This window comes from Lonchura striata, chromosome 20 (assembly GCF_050655825.1).
Source record: "Lonchura striata isolate lonStrDom1 chromosome 20, ASM5065582v1, whole genome shotgun sequence".
Lineage (NCBI taxonomy): Eukaryota > Metazoa > Chordata > Aves > Passeriformes > Estrildidae > Lonchura > Lonchura striata.
The window spans coordinates 8,032,035-8,045,701 of record NC_140722.1 but is presented as its reverse complement, the minus strand read 5'-3'; the positions used below and the strand labels follow the sequence as shown (position 1 = coordinate 8,045,701).

Below are 13,667 nucleotides of genomic sequence, written 5' to 3'. Positions count from 1 at the left end.
GGCTCTGTGCCGGAAGAGGGGCAGGACAAGAGGCCACATGCAGCCTGTCCCAGCAGCTGCTCGGGACAAACAGGACATGGAGAGCAGGAGCAGCAGAGGAGGGTGAGCTCATGGGGTGAGAGGCCCTGGAGACACCGGGGTGGCCCCCAGAAGCTCTGCCTTTTGCTGGACTTGCTCCCCAGCACCCTAACTCCCAGCCTTGCTGTCTGAGGCTGGCCAGAGAGCGTAGGAAACTACTTTGGGGGATGTGGGGATGCAAAGCTGGCCCTGCTGGTCACCTCTGTGGGTTGGCCCGGCTGAGCACAGGTGGTAAGAGACACCTCAAGGTGCAGGTAGGGAGCTGCTGTTCTGTGTGCAGGGTAGTGGGATCCTTCTGAGCTCATCTCCACATCTGTCTCTTCCTGCCCACCAGGACCACAGAGGAATTGATCTGTTGTGCTGGTGCCAGGACACAGTCACACTGTCCTCCTCCCTGCCCTCAACACCCTCTCCTGGCCCTGCTATTCCAAGAGCCACAGCTCTTGGGTCCATTGCAGAGGTGACCATGTGATTAAAAAAGGTCACAGCCTCGAGCTCACCTTCCCCTGCACTCGGAGGAACTATGAAAAACCTGACACTGGTAAGTGAGCTACCACAATTACAGGAGCAATTGGCTGCTGATGGGGATGGGGATGCTGCCCAGCTGGTCCCAGCTGGCACTGGGGATGCTGGCTTGGAGCCAAGGGTCAGTCCTGCTTTGGGCTCAGGTGGGCACCCCAGCCTGGTACCCACGGCCAAGCCTCTGCCCGCCCGCAGGACCAGCACTCGTGATCCATGCGGCAGCAGGAGCGTCTCACCAGCTCCCAAGGAAATGGGAAGCAAATGCGAAGGCCTCGCTGGCGCCGTCCTCCCTCCCACACGCCAGCAGCCCAGCTGCACCTCCTCCCGTCTCGGCTTGTTTTCACAGCGTGTCCTTTGGCCGCTCGCTGATCCCTGGACAAATGTTCACTAGCGAGACGGCCCCGGCAGCCTGCAGCCCACGCTGTGGCCGTCCCGCCCGCCCTGGTGCTTTCCCAGCCCCATGCCGGCCTTGAGCCCATTCCCACGAATGCAACAGTGGAAATGGAAATGACTGCACCCCGAGCAAGGCACAGAGAGGTTGAGTGCTGGGCAATGTGCAGGGCTGGCAGAGCTGGTGATGCTGTGCTCACAGTGCCTGGGGCTGGAAGAAGTGTCTGTGCCCAGGAGTTGCAGGGCTGTGTGAAGCAGCATTTTGCCTTAGGAGACAACAAATGTGTGGCTTTGGCTCTTATGCTAGTTGTTTTTGTACAGCTCTGGTTGCTGAATCCCATGATCCTGTCCCTCAGTAGATCCTTCCCATCCCTGGAACTGTTCAAAGTCCCAAGAGAGGCACACACTGTCCTGATGCTGCACTTTTGGGGCAACTCAGGAATGGGAACTGGGAGCCATGGGATCCACCCAGGACATAAACCACTTCTGAGAGATCACACTGACCCTGGATGGATTGAAAAAGAGGGACACTGCCGCACAAAACGCCTGTATGAGCACATCTGCACGCGTGTACACATGTACAAACACATTCACACGTACACACACATGCACATACAGCTCTGTGTGTTCCCGGTGTGTTCCAGGACCCTTTGCCAGGAGCTGCTCGGGGGGGAGGGACGGCGGGGGCTGGGGGAGGACCCCCGGTACAGTCCCCTCCTGCACCCGCTCGGGGTCTCTTTCTCCCTCCACTCCGGTCCCATCCCATCCCCGCCCGCGGGGACACACAGGGAGACTGTCCCGGGGGCCGAGCCTCGGGAGCGTACGGGGGGCTCCCGCCGGCGGGCACAGGAAAGCGGCCCCCGCCCCCGGCTCTCTCCGGGCCACCCCCGCCAGCTCCCTCCCTCCCCTCCCCCGCCCCGCCCCACTCCCGCTTTCTTCGCCTTTTCTTTCTTTTCCTTCTTTTTTTTTTTTTTTTCCTTTCTTCTTTTTTTCCCCCAGAAGAGGCGCGGCGGGCGGAGGGGCCCGGGGCTGCCCGCCCCCGCCCGCGGCTCCGGAGGCGCCGGCGCCGGGAAGAGCCGCCGGCGGAACGGGGACCGGCCGGGAGCCCCGGGCCGGGGAGAGCCGGCGAGGAGGAGGAGGGACGGGACGGTCTGTGCCGCGGCCCCGGCCCCTCTGCCACTTCCTGGGAAACATGGTAATTCCTGGGACATCCCGCTCCCCGCCGCTGCCCCTCCTCGTGGCTGCCGGTCCCGCGGGCACCGGGCGGGCACGGGGTGGGCAGCGGGAGCGACAGCAGAGGGAGGTCGGGAGCGAAAGTGGAAGGAGGTGCAAAAGCAGAGGTGGGTGTGGAGGTGGGTGTCCGGGCAGGAGTGGGTGGGAAGGCAGATGTGAAAATGGAGGCTGGGTGTGCAAAACTGGGGATCAGGTATGGAGGAGGACGTGGCCGTGGCCGCTTGGGCAGGTGTGTGCGGGGCTGCATCCTGCGATGCTTAAACTTCCCTGCAAAGTTTGTCAGGGGTGGCGTGCAGCGCCGGGATGCTCGCAGACCGGCTGGATCGCCCGTCCCCGCAGCCGGCACGTGCCGTTGCCCCGGGCTCTGAGCTGAGCCTCCGCTCTGGGCCAGGCTGAGCGCTCGCATCGTGCCCTGCCAAAGCTGGTGACAGCAAGGGTTGCGGAGAGGCAGAGGAATTGGTATTCAGGACTGGTCCCAGGCTCAAACCTCGCTCCTTCCTGAGCTGGTGGGTGAAAGGAGCTGGAGCTGAATCACCCTGTGGCTTTGGGCATGGGTTAAACAACTTTACCGCACCAAAACCCCAAAGCCCAGCCCGTCTTGTTGATATAAACCAGTTTAAAAATATGGGTATTTGGGGAGAAATATCAATCTCTATTTAACAGCACTTTGCCTTATTAAAATGGAAATAGCTTTGCAAATGTAAATCTCCTTATGCTGCCTAATGCCTTTGTTCCAGCTCCCTCCCAGCGGGTGGAGGGGCTGCTTTTGGATTCCTATGGGCTCCTGGCCCACCCGGATGCGGCTTCGCCTACAGACTCGGAGCCGCTGCACCATGGTTACCCCAAAAGCCTCCCCCAGTGATGAAGTGCTTTGTGACACTACATGAAAACAATTTTAGTCAGTCATTCCAGGCCAAAATATTCCCCAGCACAACTCAGGCTGTGTCTGGTGCCTCCATCAGTCCCTGGTTTTCTCCTGACGCTGGCTCACGCAGTTCCTGCCAGTGGATGAAGTCCTGGGTGATGGGACAATAGGAAACAGCCTCAAGTGGTGCCAGGCAAGGGTTAGACTGGATACTAGAGAAAAATTTCTTCACTGAATGAGTTGTCAAGCCCTGGCACAGGCTGCCCAGGCAATGGTGGAGTCACCACCCCTAGGAGGATTTAAAAGACAGTTGGAGGCAAGACAGGCAGTTCTGGCTCATCTCTCATGGCAGCATTCAGAGCTGGATGGATCCTCCTGTGCTGTTGTGGCTCCTCGCCTCGGTGTTGGGATGGGGAGGAAGCCCAGCCAGGTAGTGCTGGGCATGGAGGTGGGGGACACCCAGCTGGGTTCAGCAGGGGACCAGGTGGCTGCAGCAGGGCCCCACTGGAGCAACATGGAATGGAGTACTGGGCTTTGCCCTTCATCAGGGATTTTCCAAAGTAAGGTCTCCAGTCCATTCTAGGAACTGTACACAATAAAACAAAGCTTGAGGAGAAGGGTCCAAGGGCAGAAAACCTGGACAGGAAACACAGGGCAGATCCTAAGAAGGGGCTGGCTTTCCTCCTCTTCTGCCCAGCTCTCTGGCTTCTCCTGTCAGGTGCAGGGGCAGGAGATTCCTGTGCCGAGACATGGAAAAAAAGTAATGAAGAATTAACCAGAGCATGACTGCAAAGTGCTTTAGCTAAAGCGCATTAAAACTAATTAAGCTGAATTAAGGGTGTCCCTTTTGTCTCTGTATGGGCTCCTGGACCAGGGATTAGCTGCCTGAAAGTAATGCTCACCTTGAGCTAATCCCACCAGACTTCCTGGGTGCTCTTACAGGAGCAGGACCCAGCTGCTTGGAGGATGCTCCTCTTCTCCACTCAGCAATGGAGTCCCCTTGATCGGTGCGCCAGACTCATCCCCGCACTGCCTGGAGCACAGCCCGGGCATCACGGAATCGTGGGATGGCTTCTCTCCACGTGCCAGCCATGCCACACAGCCGCCAACTCCTGCAGCACTGAGAACGAACTGGGAGCTGCCGGTCCACAGGTGGCACAGACCCAGTGTCCTCACCCTGCTCTGGGGGGAGGCAGCGCGGCAGAACTCTTCCCAGAAAACAGAGGAATAATTTTGAGTTTGGCGAATTCAGCAATGAGTCTGGACCAAAACACCCTATCCATCTTCAGATGTTTGTCCTTCCTCCCATCTGCTGCATTCCTGCAGCGAGCTGCGGAGCCCGGCACAGCCCCACGGTCTGTCTGTCTGACTCCGCTTAACCCCTCGGCTGCTGCGGCTCCTCCGCCTCCGCATGGCTGAGCCGAGCACGGCGGCTGCTGCCTCGGGGTTTATCCCAGGCTCCTTAACCACAGCCCGGCGCTGGCAACCGGACCTGCCCCGCCTGCGGGGTGGGTCACTGCGCCGTGCTTGCTGTGCTCCACTCCCGCTTCCCCCAGCTTCCACTCAGGAGGGTTTGGAGCCTCGGAGCTCAGCAGCATTACCAGTGTGGGCATCCCAGGGCCCCGACAGTGGCACAGTGCAGCGTGGGATGGTGGGCAGACATCGGGTCCGCGCTGCGGGGCCACTCTCCCACCAGCGACACTTGCCTGTCTCCCGCAGGATGCCGGGTCACTGGATGCGGCGGTGCAAAGTGCTCTCCAGGCCCTCTACCCGCCCTTCGAAGCCACGGCTCCCACTGTCCTGGGCCAGGTGTTCCGGCTGCTGGAGACCAGCTACCAGGGAGATGGGCTCTGCTGCCTGCTCCAGTTCCTCATCCCGGCCAAGCGGCTCTTCGAGCGCCTGCGGCAGGCGGCCTGTGTAAGCCCCCGTGCCCCGTGAGCCTCTTCCAGACACGGGGGGTTTGCCCTAAGGAGTCCTGCCCGCAGGGACACGCTGACCTGTGGGTTCCCCCCCGCATGTCCACTCCTTCTCCCATCTGCTCCCTGCAGAGGGGACCGTGGCACACCCAGCTCCCTGGGATTTGCCCAGCATATGTGGTCCCTGCAATAAGGGCAGAGGGGACTCTGGGGTCATCTTGCCTTGATCCTAGAGAGGCTTAAGCAGGGGTTTCCCCTCTGTAACACATGGGTAGACTCTGCACTGTGGAATACCAATGGTTCAAGGTGGGTTTGCAGGGCTGTGCTGCAGGGGCTTGGTTCAGAGATATGCATTGGGTCACCCGGCTCATTCATCCTCATCATGGGAAGCACAGGGCTGGGCAGCAGGAGTGTGTGGGGGTGGCTGGGAGGCACAGAGCTGGCAGGGCTCTCTCATGCGCTGTGTTCTTCCTCCCTCCCAGGCTCCCTACTTTAACCGCATCTTTCTCCATGAAGGCTGGCCCTTATGTCTGCACGAGAAGGTGGTTGTGCACCTCGCACCGCTCAACCCCCTCCTGCTGCGTCCCGGGGACTTCTACCTGCAAGCAGAGCCCTGCGAGGAGCACACAGCGCGTGTCACCCTCAAGCACCTCTCCTTGGACCTGCGCTCAGTGGAGGAGACGCCTGTCCCCGAGGCCACCCACGCTCTGCTCTTCACCAACGCGTGGCTGGAGGAGGTGAACAGCAGCTGGGCTGGAGCTCCCCTGCACACCTGCCTGGTGGCCACCGAGAACGGCGTCACCCCACTGCCGTGGAGCCGGATTGCAACGCCTGAGTTCACCGACAAGCCCAGGGCTGGAGCTGACAGTGTGCCCGCTGGTGCCCAGCAGGAACCTGCTCCTGAGACTGCACCTGGCACACTTGTGCCCCCTGGCACAGTGGATGTCCCCACGCCCTACAACAACATTGTGGGCACCATCCCAGGCTGCAAGGCAACCTCTCGGAAGTCAAGCCAGGGACGATACCCAGGGCTGATCAAGGTGGAGCAGGCAGGTCTGCAAAAGAAGCCAGCCACTCTGTCTGTGCCCAGCCTCAGTGAAATCATCAGCCAGAACCTGGAGGGGGAGTATGTGGACCTGCTGGAGCAATCCCAGGAGGACTTGGACTTCCTGACCAGATCCCTGTGGCCCACCTGCCTTCCAGGGCAAATAAGGGCTGGGGCCGAGGAGATGCTCCCCTGGGCAAATGGGGGATCAGGAGCAGATGCCTGGTCCTGTGGGGGAGCACAGAGCTCAGAGGAGAGTCCCTGCAGCCCATGCCTGGAGAGGAAGCTGAGCCAGGAGCCAGGGCCGCACGGCCCAAAGTGCCGCCAACGTGACTCCTACATGGCCGCGCTGCAGAACCCGGTGAGCTTCGGCTCTGGGCTGATGGCAGCCATCCTGGAGGAGCCGGACAGCCCTGGCTCCGAGCTGCCCCCTGCCACCCCCCGTGAGACCCCTGCACGGCACAGGAAGGGGGCTGGCAGCCCCATGCTCCCCCCCCGCCAGTCCCGCCGAGCGACTCCTGGGGTGCCGGGGCGAGGGGGGTCGGTGCAGCGGGGCAGCCCCCGGCTCCCCCCAGGTTCCAGCCACAAGTTCTCCTTCCTGAAGGGCGCGCGGCTCGGGGCAGCCCCCGAGGATGAAAGAGTCAGCAGGCAGCACGAGGGGGCCTGGAAGAAGATGTCGGCCATCTACTCGCCCAGGATGGGCAGAGCCAGGGCAGCAGGGAAAGGTACCATCCTGTGGGGCTGTGGCACCTGACCAGGCACTACTGGGGCTTTGCTGTTCCTCTGCTTCGCTGAGTGTCACCAGCTTCCCTCTCCTCTATCCCTGTGCACAGGTACTAATGCAGCCACTGCTGCTCCCGTGGAGGAACGGTCTCTGGAAAGTTCCAGCTGCAAGAATGGTCCCTCTGTGCCCAGCACTGGCACTGCTGGTCGGGAGCCTCCAGCCTGGCAGGACCTGCACGCTGGGCTGCTGCGCTCAGGCATCATCTGCCTGCCAGGTACTGCTGGCACTGCAAGCCTGGGGAATGGGCGGGAGAGGCCTCTGGATGGAAATACAGGCTGCTGGAGATGGTGTTTTGGAGGAAGGTTTCAGGGCTTTGCTGGAGGCCAGAAATACTCCAAGCGGAAAATTTTTTTTCAGCTGGGCAAAAACATTAAAAACATAAATGCAGACAGCCTGTGCAGAGCAGCTGCCTGGGTCTCAGCCACCCCAAGCCCTCCCACACCATTCCTCTCCAGTGAAGCTGTTCAGCTTTAGCTGCCAAATACTAAACATTTGGCTCCTTCTTTTTCCCAAGAACCAAAAAGCAGTAACAAAACCCATCTTTTACTCAGGAAAAACGTCCCCAGCAGCTCTGGAATTCCAGACATTCATGCCAAGAGCCTCCCTGGGCTGGCTCTCCCCTTCCAGAAGGGCCAGAGGGGCTGCACCATGGCAGGCTGAGCTGAGACAGAAGTGATGGTTACCCCAGCCCATTGTGGGGTGCTCAGGTCTGTCAGGTGGCTGCCAGAGGGGTCACTCACCCTTTGTCCACAGGGAGCTCGGACAGGCTGGGCAGGGCCCTCCTCCTGGTGACCACCAGTGGCAGTGCCTGGAGGGCTGCGTGGTGCTCAGCTGCCGAGCTGGCAAGGCTCATCCTCTGCCTCTGCTCCCTCCCCAGGTAAGAGCCAGCAGGACCTGCCAGTGACCCCCAGCTGCTGCCTGGCTCCAGGATCCCAGGATAAATTGGGATGGATGCCCAGCATCCCACACACTCTGGTTTGGGCTCATCCCCAAGGTCTCTGGAGCATGCCCCTGCCAGAGGCACACGCTCTGAGCCCTTGGCAGGGACATCCCACAAGGACGAGGCCACTGCCTGTGGCTATGCGTTCCCACCTGCCTGGGGGTGCAGAATGTGGGAGGGGGCTTTGAGAGGGCCCTGCCCCAGGGAGGGACCCCCACTCCTGCTGTGTTTCTCCTCGCTAGGCAAGAAGTGAAGAACGGTGAGAGGCGAGAAGCGAAGGATGTTGGGCTGACGGTTGTGGTGGATGCCAGGAAGCAGCCGCCCGCTCCCGTCCTATTCTCAGCCCTCCGCTCCGTCCAGGTACGCCAGGCTCCGTGTGCCAGGCTCAGCCACAGACATGCCAGGGCTGTCCCTGCCTGGGAGGGAGTGCTGACACCCTCTGGGTGTCCCTCAGAGCCTCCCCTGTGCCCACTCTCCACGCGATCTCCAAAGGTCCCTTCTGAGCCCTGCCATCACCCAGCAGGTGCCACCAAGAGCCCTCCAGCATCCTGATATGAGAATTCATCAGGAAATGGGCTCCAAAGTGACAATCCACTGTCATGGCAGAGTCCTTGTGACAGTGCCCAGGTAGCGCCACAGGAGTGCCCTGTGCTGTCCAGGGGCTGTGGGGTCCCCCCTGCCACAGCACCATTTGTCTTTGTATGCCCAATAAAACCCATGTTGGCCCTGATGCTCCTCACATGGAGAAGTGTCACTGGTGTCAGAGAAGGGGTTCACTCATGAGACTCTTCCTATGGTCCTTTGCCAGGGAGCTGGTGCCTGGGACAAGGACATGGCCTGAGGGACATGTTTCCATCTCCCACACCAGTGAGAGTGGGAGCCTTTTCCTTTGCAATGAGCTCAGCAGCCTCAGCTGACCCGGGAAAGCCCCACACTGCCATGGGTGACCTGAGGGCTGTGTGGGGTGTGCCCTGGTGATTCTCCCCTGCTTCCCACAGAGTGTGTCTCCAGGCTGCATTCACAGCATGCTGCTCCTGGCCGAGAAGGAGCTGGTCTCCCACCGTGAGAAGCTGTCTGGGGTGCAGGTGAGCCTGTCCCTGTCCCCTGAGCTGGTGCAATAGGGGGTTATTTCCTGCTCCAGGCAGCCTTACAAGCCCTGTGCCCTGCAGGTGGAGACTCTGACATCGCTGAAGGCTCTGGGCCGCCACATCGACAGCTCCCAGCTGCCCCCAGAGCTGGATGGTGCCTTCCCCTACTGCCACGGCGAGTGGGTTCAATTCTTCCAGGTGTCTGTTACCACACCATGAGCCATTGCCTCACCTGCCCTGTGTCCCTCTGTCCCCATTGCGTCTTGCATGTCTCACACACATCCCTGGAAAAGCAGCAGGAAGGGCTGGGAGAGGGGAATGAATATGAGAGCTCTGAGCACAGGAGGGTCAAGCTCCTTCCTATGTCCTCCTGCCTGCAGCTGCCCATCCACCTCCTCAGTCCCTTCCTCATCAGCTTTAACCCAGTGCCTCACAGTATTTCCTGCTCTGTCCTGGCACTTCTCCTCCTCCTCCTCCTCCTCCTTCTCCTCATGCCCCCATTGACCCATGGTGTGTGTCCCCACAGAAGCTGCAGCCCTTCACAGCCAGCCTCAGGCGGGCATCAGAGCTGCTGCAGCGCTGCATCCAGGAGCTGAGGAACACCGACACACTGGCTGGGACACAGGTAAGAGGGTGGCAGCACCACAGGCTGGGGACATTCCCAACGTGCCCATCTGCAGTGCAGCCACAGCTGCATTTCCCTCCAGTTCCCCAAAACTTGGCATAACCATTCCCAGACTGGCTGTTCCTGGCCATGGGGCTGTTCCCTGTCCCCTCTGCTCCTGCCTGAGGAGCAACCTCAGGTACCCGTCCTGTGCTGGCTGAGTGAGGCCCTGGGTGAGACACTTGTCTGACCCTCCCTCCCTCCACAGGATGCTGCTGCGGGCATCAGGAGGCACCAGGAGCTGATGCAGAAGGTGCTGAGCGACCCTCAGCTCTCGCGGGTGCAGCGCGAGGGGGGGTTCCTGCTGGCCAGGCTGCGCAGGGAGGCCGCCCGCCTCTGCGCCTCCGACCACGTCAGGTAGGACGGGGCAGTTCTGCTGGTCGGGGGGGTGCCAGTGCCAGGGACCCCCGCTCCTGCTGGCTGACAGAGCCACCTCCCCATGGACAGCCTGGTCCCCATGAGCCCGAGCTACTGCCACGCTCCGTCCTGCTCTGGAAGCATGGACCACAGGTCTGGGACAGCCCATTGCAGGAGTCCCCTCATCCTCACTGGTGCCAGATCCCTGAGAGGGTCTCCTGCCCCAGGCCAGGCCAGATCTGTCACTGCTCTGCAATGCCGGCAGCAGTGCCTTGGGCTGGGCTCGGGAAAAGCCACTAGATGGGGCCAGGTCCCGGCCATGCCGCACCCGGCCAGCTGGGCTGCGCTGTGCTCGCTGGCCATGCCGTGATCGTCCGGTGATGTGCGCTTGCCTGGCCGTGCCACACTCATCCAGTGATGTCACAATCTGGCCGTGCATGGCTCCTCTGGCCATGCTGTAGTCATCCAGTAATGTCACCCCCACCTGGACGCGCCACACTCATCCCGCGACGCCGCAATCTGGCCATGCTGTTACTCACCCTGCCATGCTGTAATTGGGCCGTTCCTGCTCACCCGGTGATGTCGCTGTCGGCCGGGAATGCTGCGCCCATCTGGTGCTACCGCGCTGGTCCAGCCATGCCACGCTGCTCCATGGTCCATGCAGACAGCACTGATCCCCTGCTCCCTCCTGCTCCCTTCTCTCAGAGGGGCTGGGCTACACTGATAGACGCGGCTCTCCCATCCCGAGGTCCCTGCCATCCGTTTGCTCCATGGGCTGGGAAGATGTCCAAGTGCCTGCAAGGCTAGGGTCAGGAGCTGTGCAAGAGACCTGCTCCTCTCCACCTCGTGCATCTGTGAGCTCAGCTGGCAGCGCCTGGCAGTGATGGTCCCTCTCCTCCCAACCCCCAGGTTTGGTATGGACTTGGCTGAGGGACTCTATAGTCAGCTAGAGGAAGAACTTCACAACCTCGTGTCCCAGTCCAACAGCTGCCTGGAGCACCTGAAGTTCCTCCGCAAGGTCCAGGAGCTCGAGACTGAGTTTGGCAAGGTGAGCTGGGTGTCTCTGGGGTGCCACAAGTTGAAGTTGCCCTCTGTGGTGTTCCATGGTTGAGTGTTTTGGCCACGTTTCCATTATTTTGATGATGATAGAAGCCTGGAGAGTGGCCGGATTGCCTGAGCTTTGATTTTCATTATGATTGACTGAGCCTGGGCTGGGATGCGGGGCCGGGGCAGGAAGGGGAGGTGCTGTGGACACGCTGCTGCAGTGCCTGGTCCCGCCTGATCCCTGTTCTGCTCTCTCACAGCTGGGGTCCTGGCTGGATGGCGAGGCAGCAGCTCGGCTGCAGGAGATGGGCACCGAGGATTGGAGTCCTGACAGCTGCCAGGGCTCTGCTGAGCACTTCAAGGAGTTCCTCACCCAGGCCACAGTATGTCTGGAGGGGCTTTTTTGTAACAGACATCCCATGGGATTGGAAAGAGGCTTCTGGGAAGAACTGGGTGTCCCTGATCTGTTGTGTCACACTGCAGTTGTCAAGCTCAGCATTGTGGGGACTCTGGGCACTCCTGCTCCAGTGAGGGGGTGGCTGTGCTGTTCCTTGATGTGTGCTGGGCTGGGATTGCTGTCCCCAACACCTGATGCACTCCATCCTTTTTCCTACAAAGCCCAGGCATCCATCAGACAACAAATAACATTGTGATGAGGATCTTTTGGTTCCCTTGGATGTGTAGGCCCTTTAGTCACATGCACTGCAGGGAGGGTGAGGCATGGTGACCCCACTCGGGACAGGAGGTGCATTTAGTGCATTTTGAACCAAGCCAGGGCAGTGCAGATATTTGGAGAATCCCATTGCTTTGTTTCTTCTCACTTGCCCAGAAGTGTTTCCCATCCATCTGTAATGGCAATGGACGAGCTAATGGCGATGTCAAGTTCTGCCTGCAGCACATCACCCTGTGCACATATCCCAGTGTGCATATCCCATGCACCCATGCACATATCCCATTTCCCATTCCCGAGTGTGGAGCTGTTCCTTCCTCCTGTCCCTGCAGGCTCGGTACCAGCATGGCCTGACCCTGTGCCAGGAGGCAGCTGAGGTCCGAGCCATGACATTCCCTGAGGCAGATGCCTTCCAAGTGTCTGCAGCCCTCTTCCAGACAAAGCTGATGAGCTTCTCCAAGCAGCTGGAGCGGCGGCAGGCAGAACGGGAGCTGCTGCAGGAGCTCGTCCGGTTCTCCAGCAAGGTGGGTGAAGGGAATCTTCCCCTGCAGGACATGGTGCTGCTGGTGGCCATGAAAACAGCCACTCTTCCCTCTTCTGTAGGTGGCGGGGCTGAAGCTGGACTGCCGGCAGTGCTCGGCCCGGGCGCAGCGCGGGGAGGGCCAGGCACTGCGGTGCCTGCAGAGATCCTTCCAAAAGCTCTCGGTGGAGTTCGCCCTGGAGAAGCTGAAGGAGATGAAGGCTCAGGTGCGCAGGATGCAGAGCAGCCAAGGGTTGGCAGCCTGGACAGAGGCACAGCACAGGTACCAGGAGACCCGGCAGGTCCTGGAGGAGATGCTGGCAGAACTGCAGGAGGCCTGGGGAGCACAAGCTGATGGGCAGGGAGACTCCTCCAGGCCCCCAAGCCCAGGGTCTGCAGCTCCTCACATGGAAGTCCCAGTGTGCAGAGCAGCCCACAGCCCCGAGCCAGCAGTGTTGGGGGGCAGGGGGTTGGCAGAGCAGCCAGAGACCAGCACTGAGGGGCCGGGACAGTCCCAGTCCAGCACCACTCCTGGCTCCACGCTGAGTGTGGAGCAGAGCTCTCTGCAGCCCCACTGCCAGCTGGCGCCTCAGGGTGCCCACACCTCTCACCACCACATCTCTGCTGACACCCCCCATCCCAAACCCAAGAGCAAAGCCAGCCTGGGAGTGACAGGACACCTCACCCAGGAGTGCAGCCAGCCCCCTCGGAGGCGTCCCTTCTCCCTGCCTCCCTGGACACGCTTCCCAGGTGCTGACCCACCATGCCCTACTGCTGTGCCCCATGGGACTGCCTCAGATCCCAGTACAGCTGGTGCACCAGTGGGGCCACGGGCAGAAACCGCCCAGTACTTCCAGATTTCCAGCCCGAGCAATTTCTCCTCTGAAGACTCAGATTCACAGAACTCCATGGAAGAAGCTCCAGCAGCAAGCCTGGCTTTGCCCAGGGACATCCAGAGTCCCAGACAACCCTGCCCATCCGAAAAAGCCCACCAGATCATTTACCTGGAGAACCACCACACTGAAAGTTCAGCTAAAGCAAATGCCAAGTAACCAGTTCCTCCAGTTGGAGCTGTTTCTGTCCGGCTGCATAAGTCTCAATAACAGACTGGATGAGACTTCTCATGCTCAGAGGTGGGATGCTGGAACTTCTTACCCCACCCTCAGTCCCAAAATCTTTGGTTCCCTTTCCTTAGCGCTCTTCCTGCCATGGATCATCAGTAATTCCATCACCAGCTCACAGAGTTCATTCACAATCTACCAGATGTGTAGCAATCCTCCCATAAAGTGCCTTTATCCCTACCAGTGCCAGCCTTGTCTCAGGCAGTGGGGAGGGTTCCCACATTGGAAGCTGTGCCTGGAACATCCCAGGGGAGTGCAGACCTGTGAGATGTTCCTGTCACTCGCTGTTCTCCCTGCTCCACTGGATGGTTTCACCATTCCTGTGCTGCTGCTCCAGCCCTGGCTGAGCCTCAGCAGTAGGCCCTGGGTTTGTGTGTGCTCATTAACACGGGACTAACTCCATTAACATTAATAAACCTGAAGAGAAACA

At 60.3% G+C, this 13,667-nt stretch overlaps 1 protein-coding gene across 2 annotated transcripts; it reads left to right on the top strand.

Moving 5' to 3' along the window:
* Positions 1-1,922: 1,922 nt before the first annotated feature.
* On the top strand, positions 1,923-13,667 carry KIAA1755 (KIAA1755 ortholog). 2 transcript variants are annotated; one of them, XM_085558129.1, is made up of 15 exons: positions 1,926-2,185; positions 4,808-5,005; positions 5,487-6,410; positions 6,654-6,774; positions 6,883-7,047; positions 7,587-7,710; positions 8,016-8,133; positions 8,772-8,858; positions 8,943-9,059; positions 9,388-9,486; positions 9,734-9,882; positions 10,792-10,930; positions 11,187-11,309; positions 11,929-12,120; positions 12,200-13,667. In XM_085558129.1, exons 1-15 carry the CDS (start codon positions 2,183-2,185, stop codon positions 13,166-13,168), a joined length of 3,528 nt encoding a protein of 1,175 aa, XP_085414255.1. In that variant the 5' UTR covers positions 1,926-2,182; the 3' UTR covers positions 13,169-13,667. The 2 variants fall into 2 exon arrangements, with proteins under 2 accessions (XP_031362382.2, XP_085414255.1); XM_031506522.3 differs by having other exon boundaries at positions 1,923-2,185; positions 5,487-6,774.

Coding starts and splice junctions, on each gene's coding strand:
- KIAA1755 (XM_031506522.3), top strand. Junction 9,487..9,733: donor ACACACTGGCTGGGACACAG/GTAAGAGGGTGG, acceptor CTCCCTCCACAG/GATGCTGCTGCGGGCATCAG. Junction 9,883..10,791: donor TGCGCCTCCGACCACGTCAG/GTAGGACGGGGC, acceptor CCCAACCCCCAG/GTTTGGTATGGACTTGGCTG.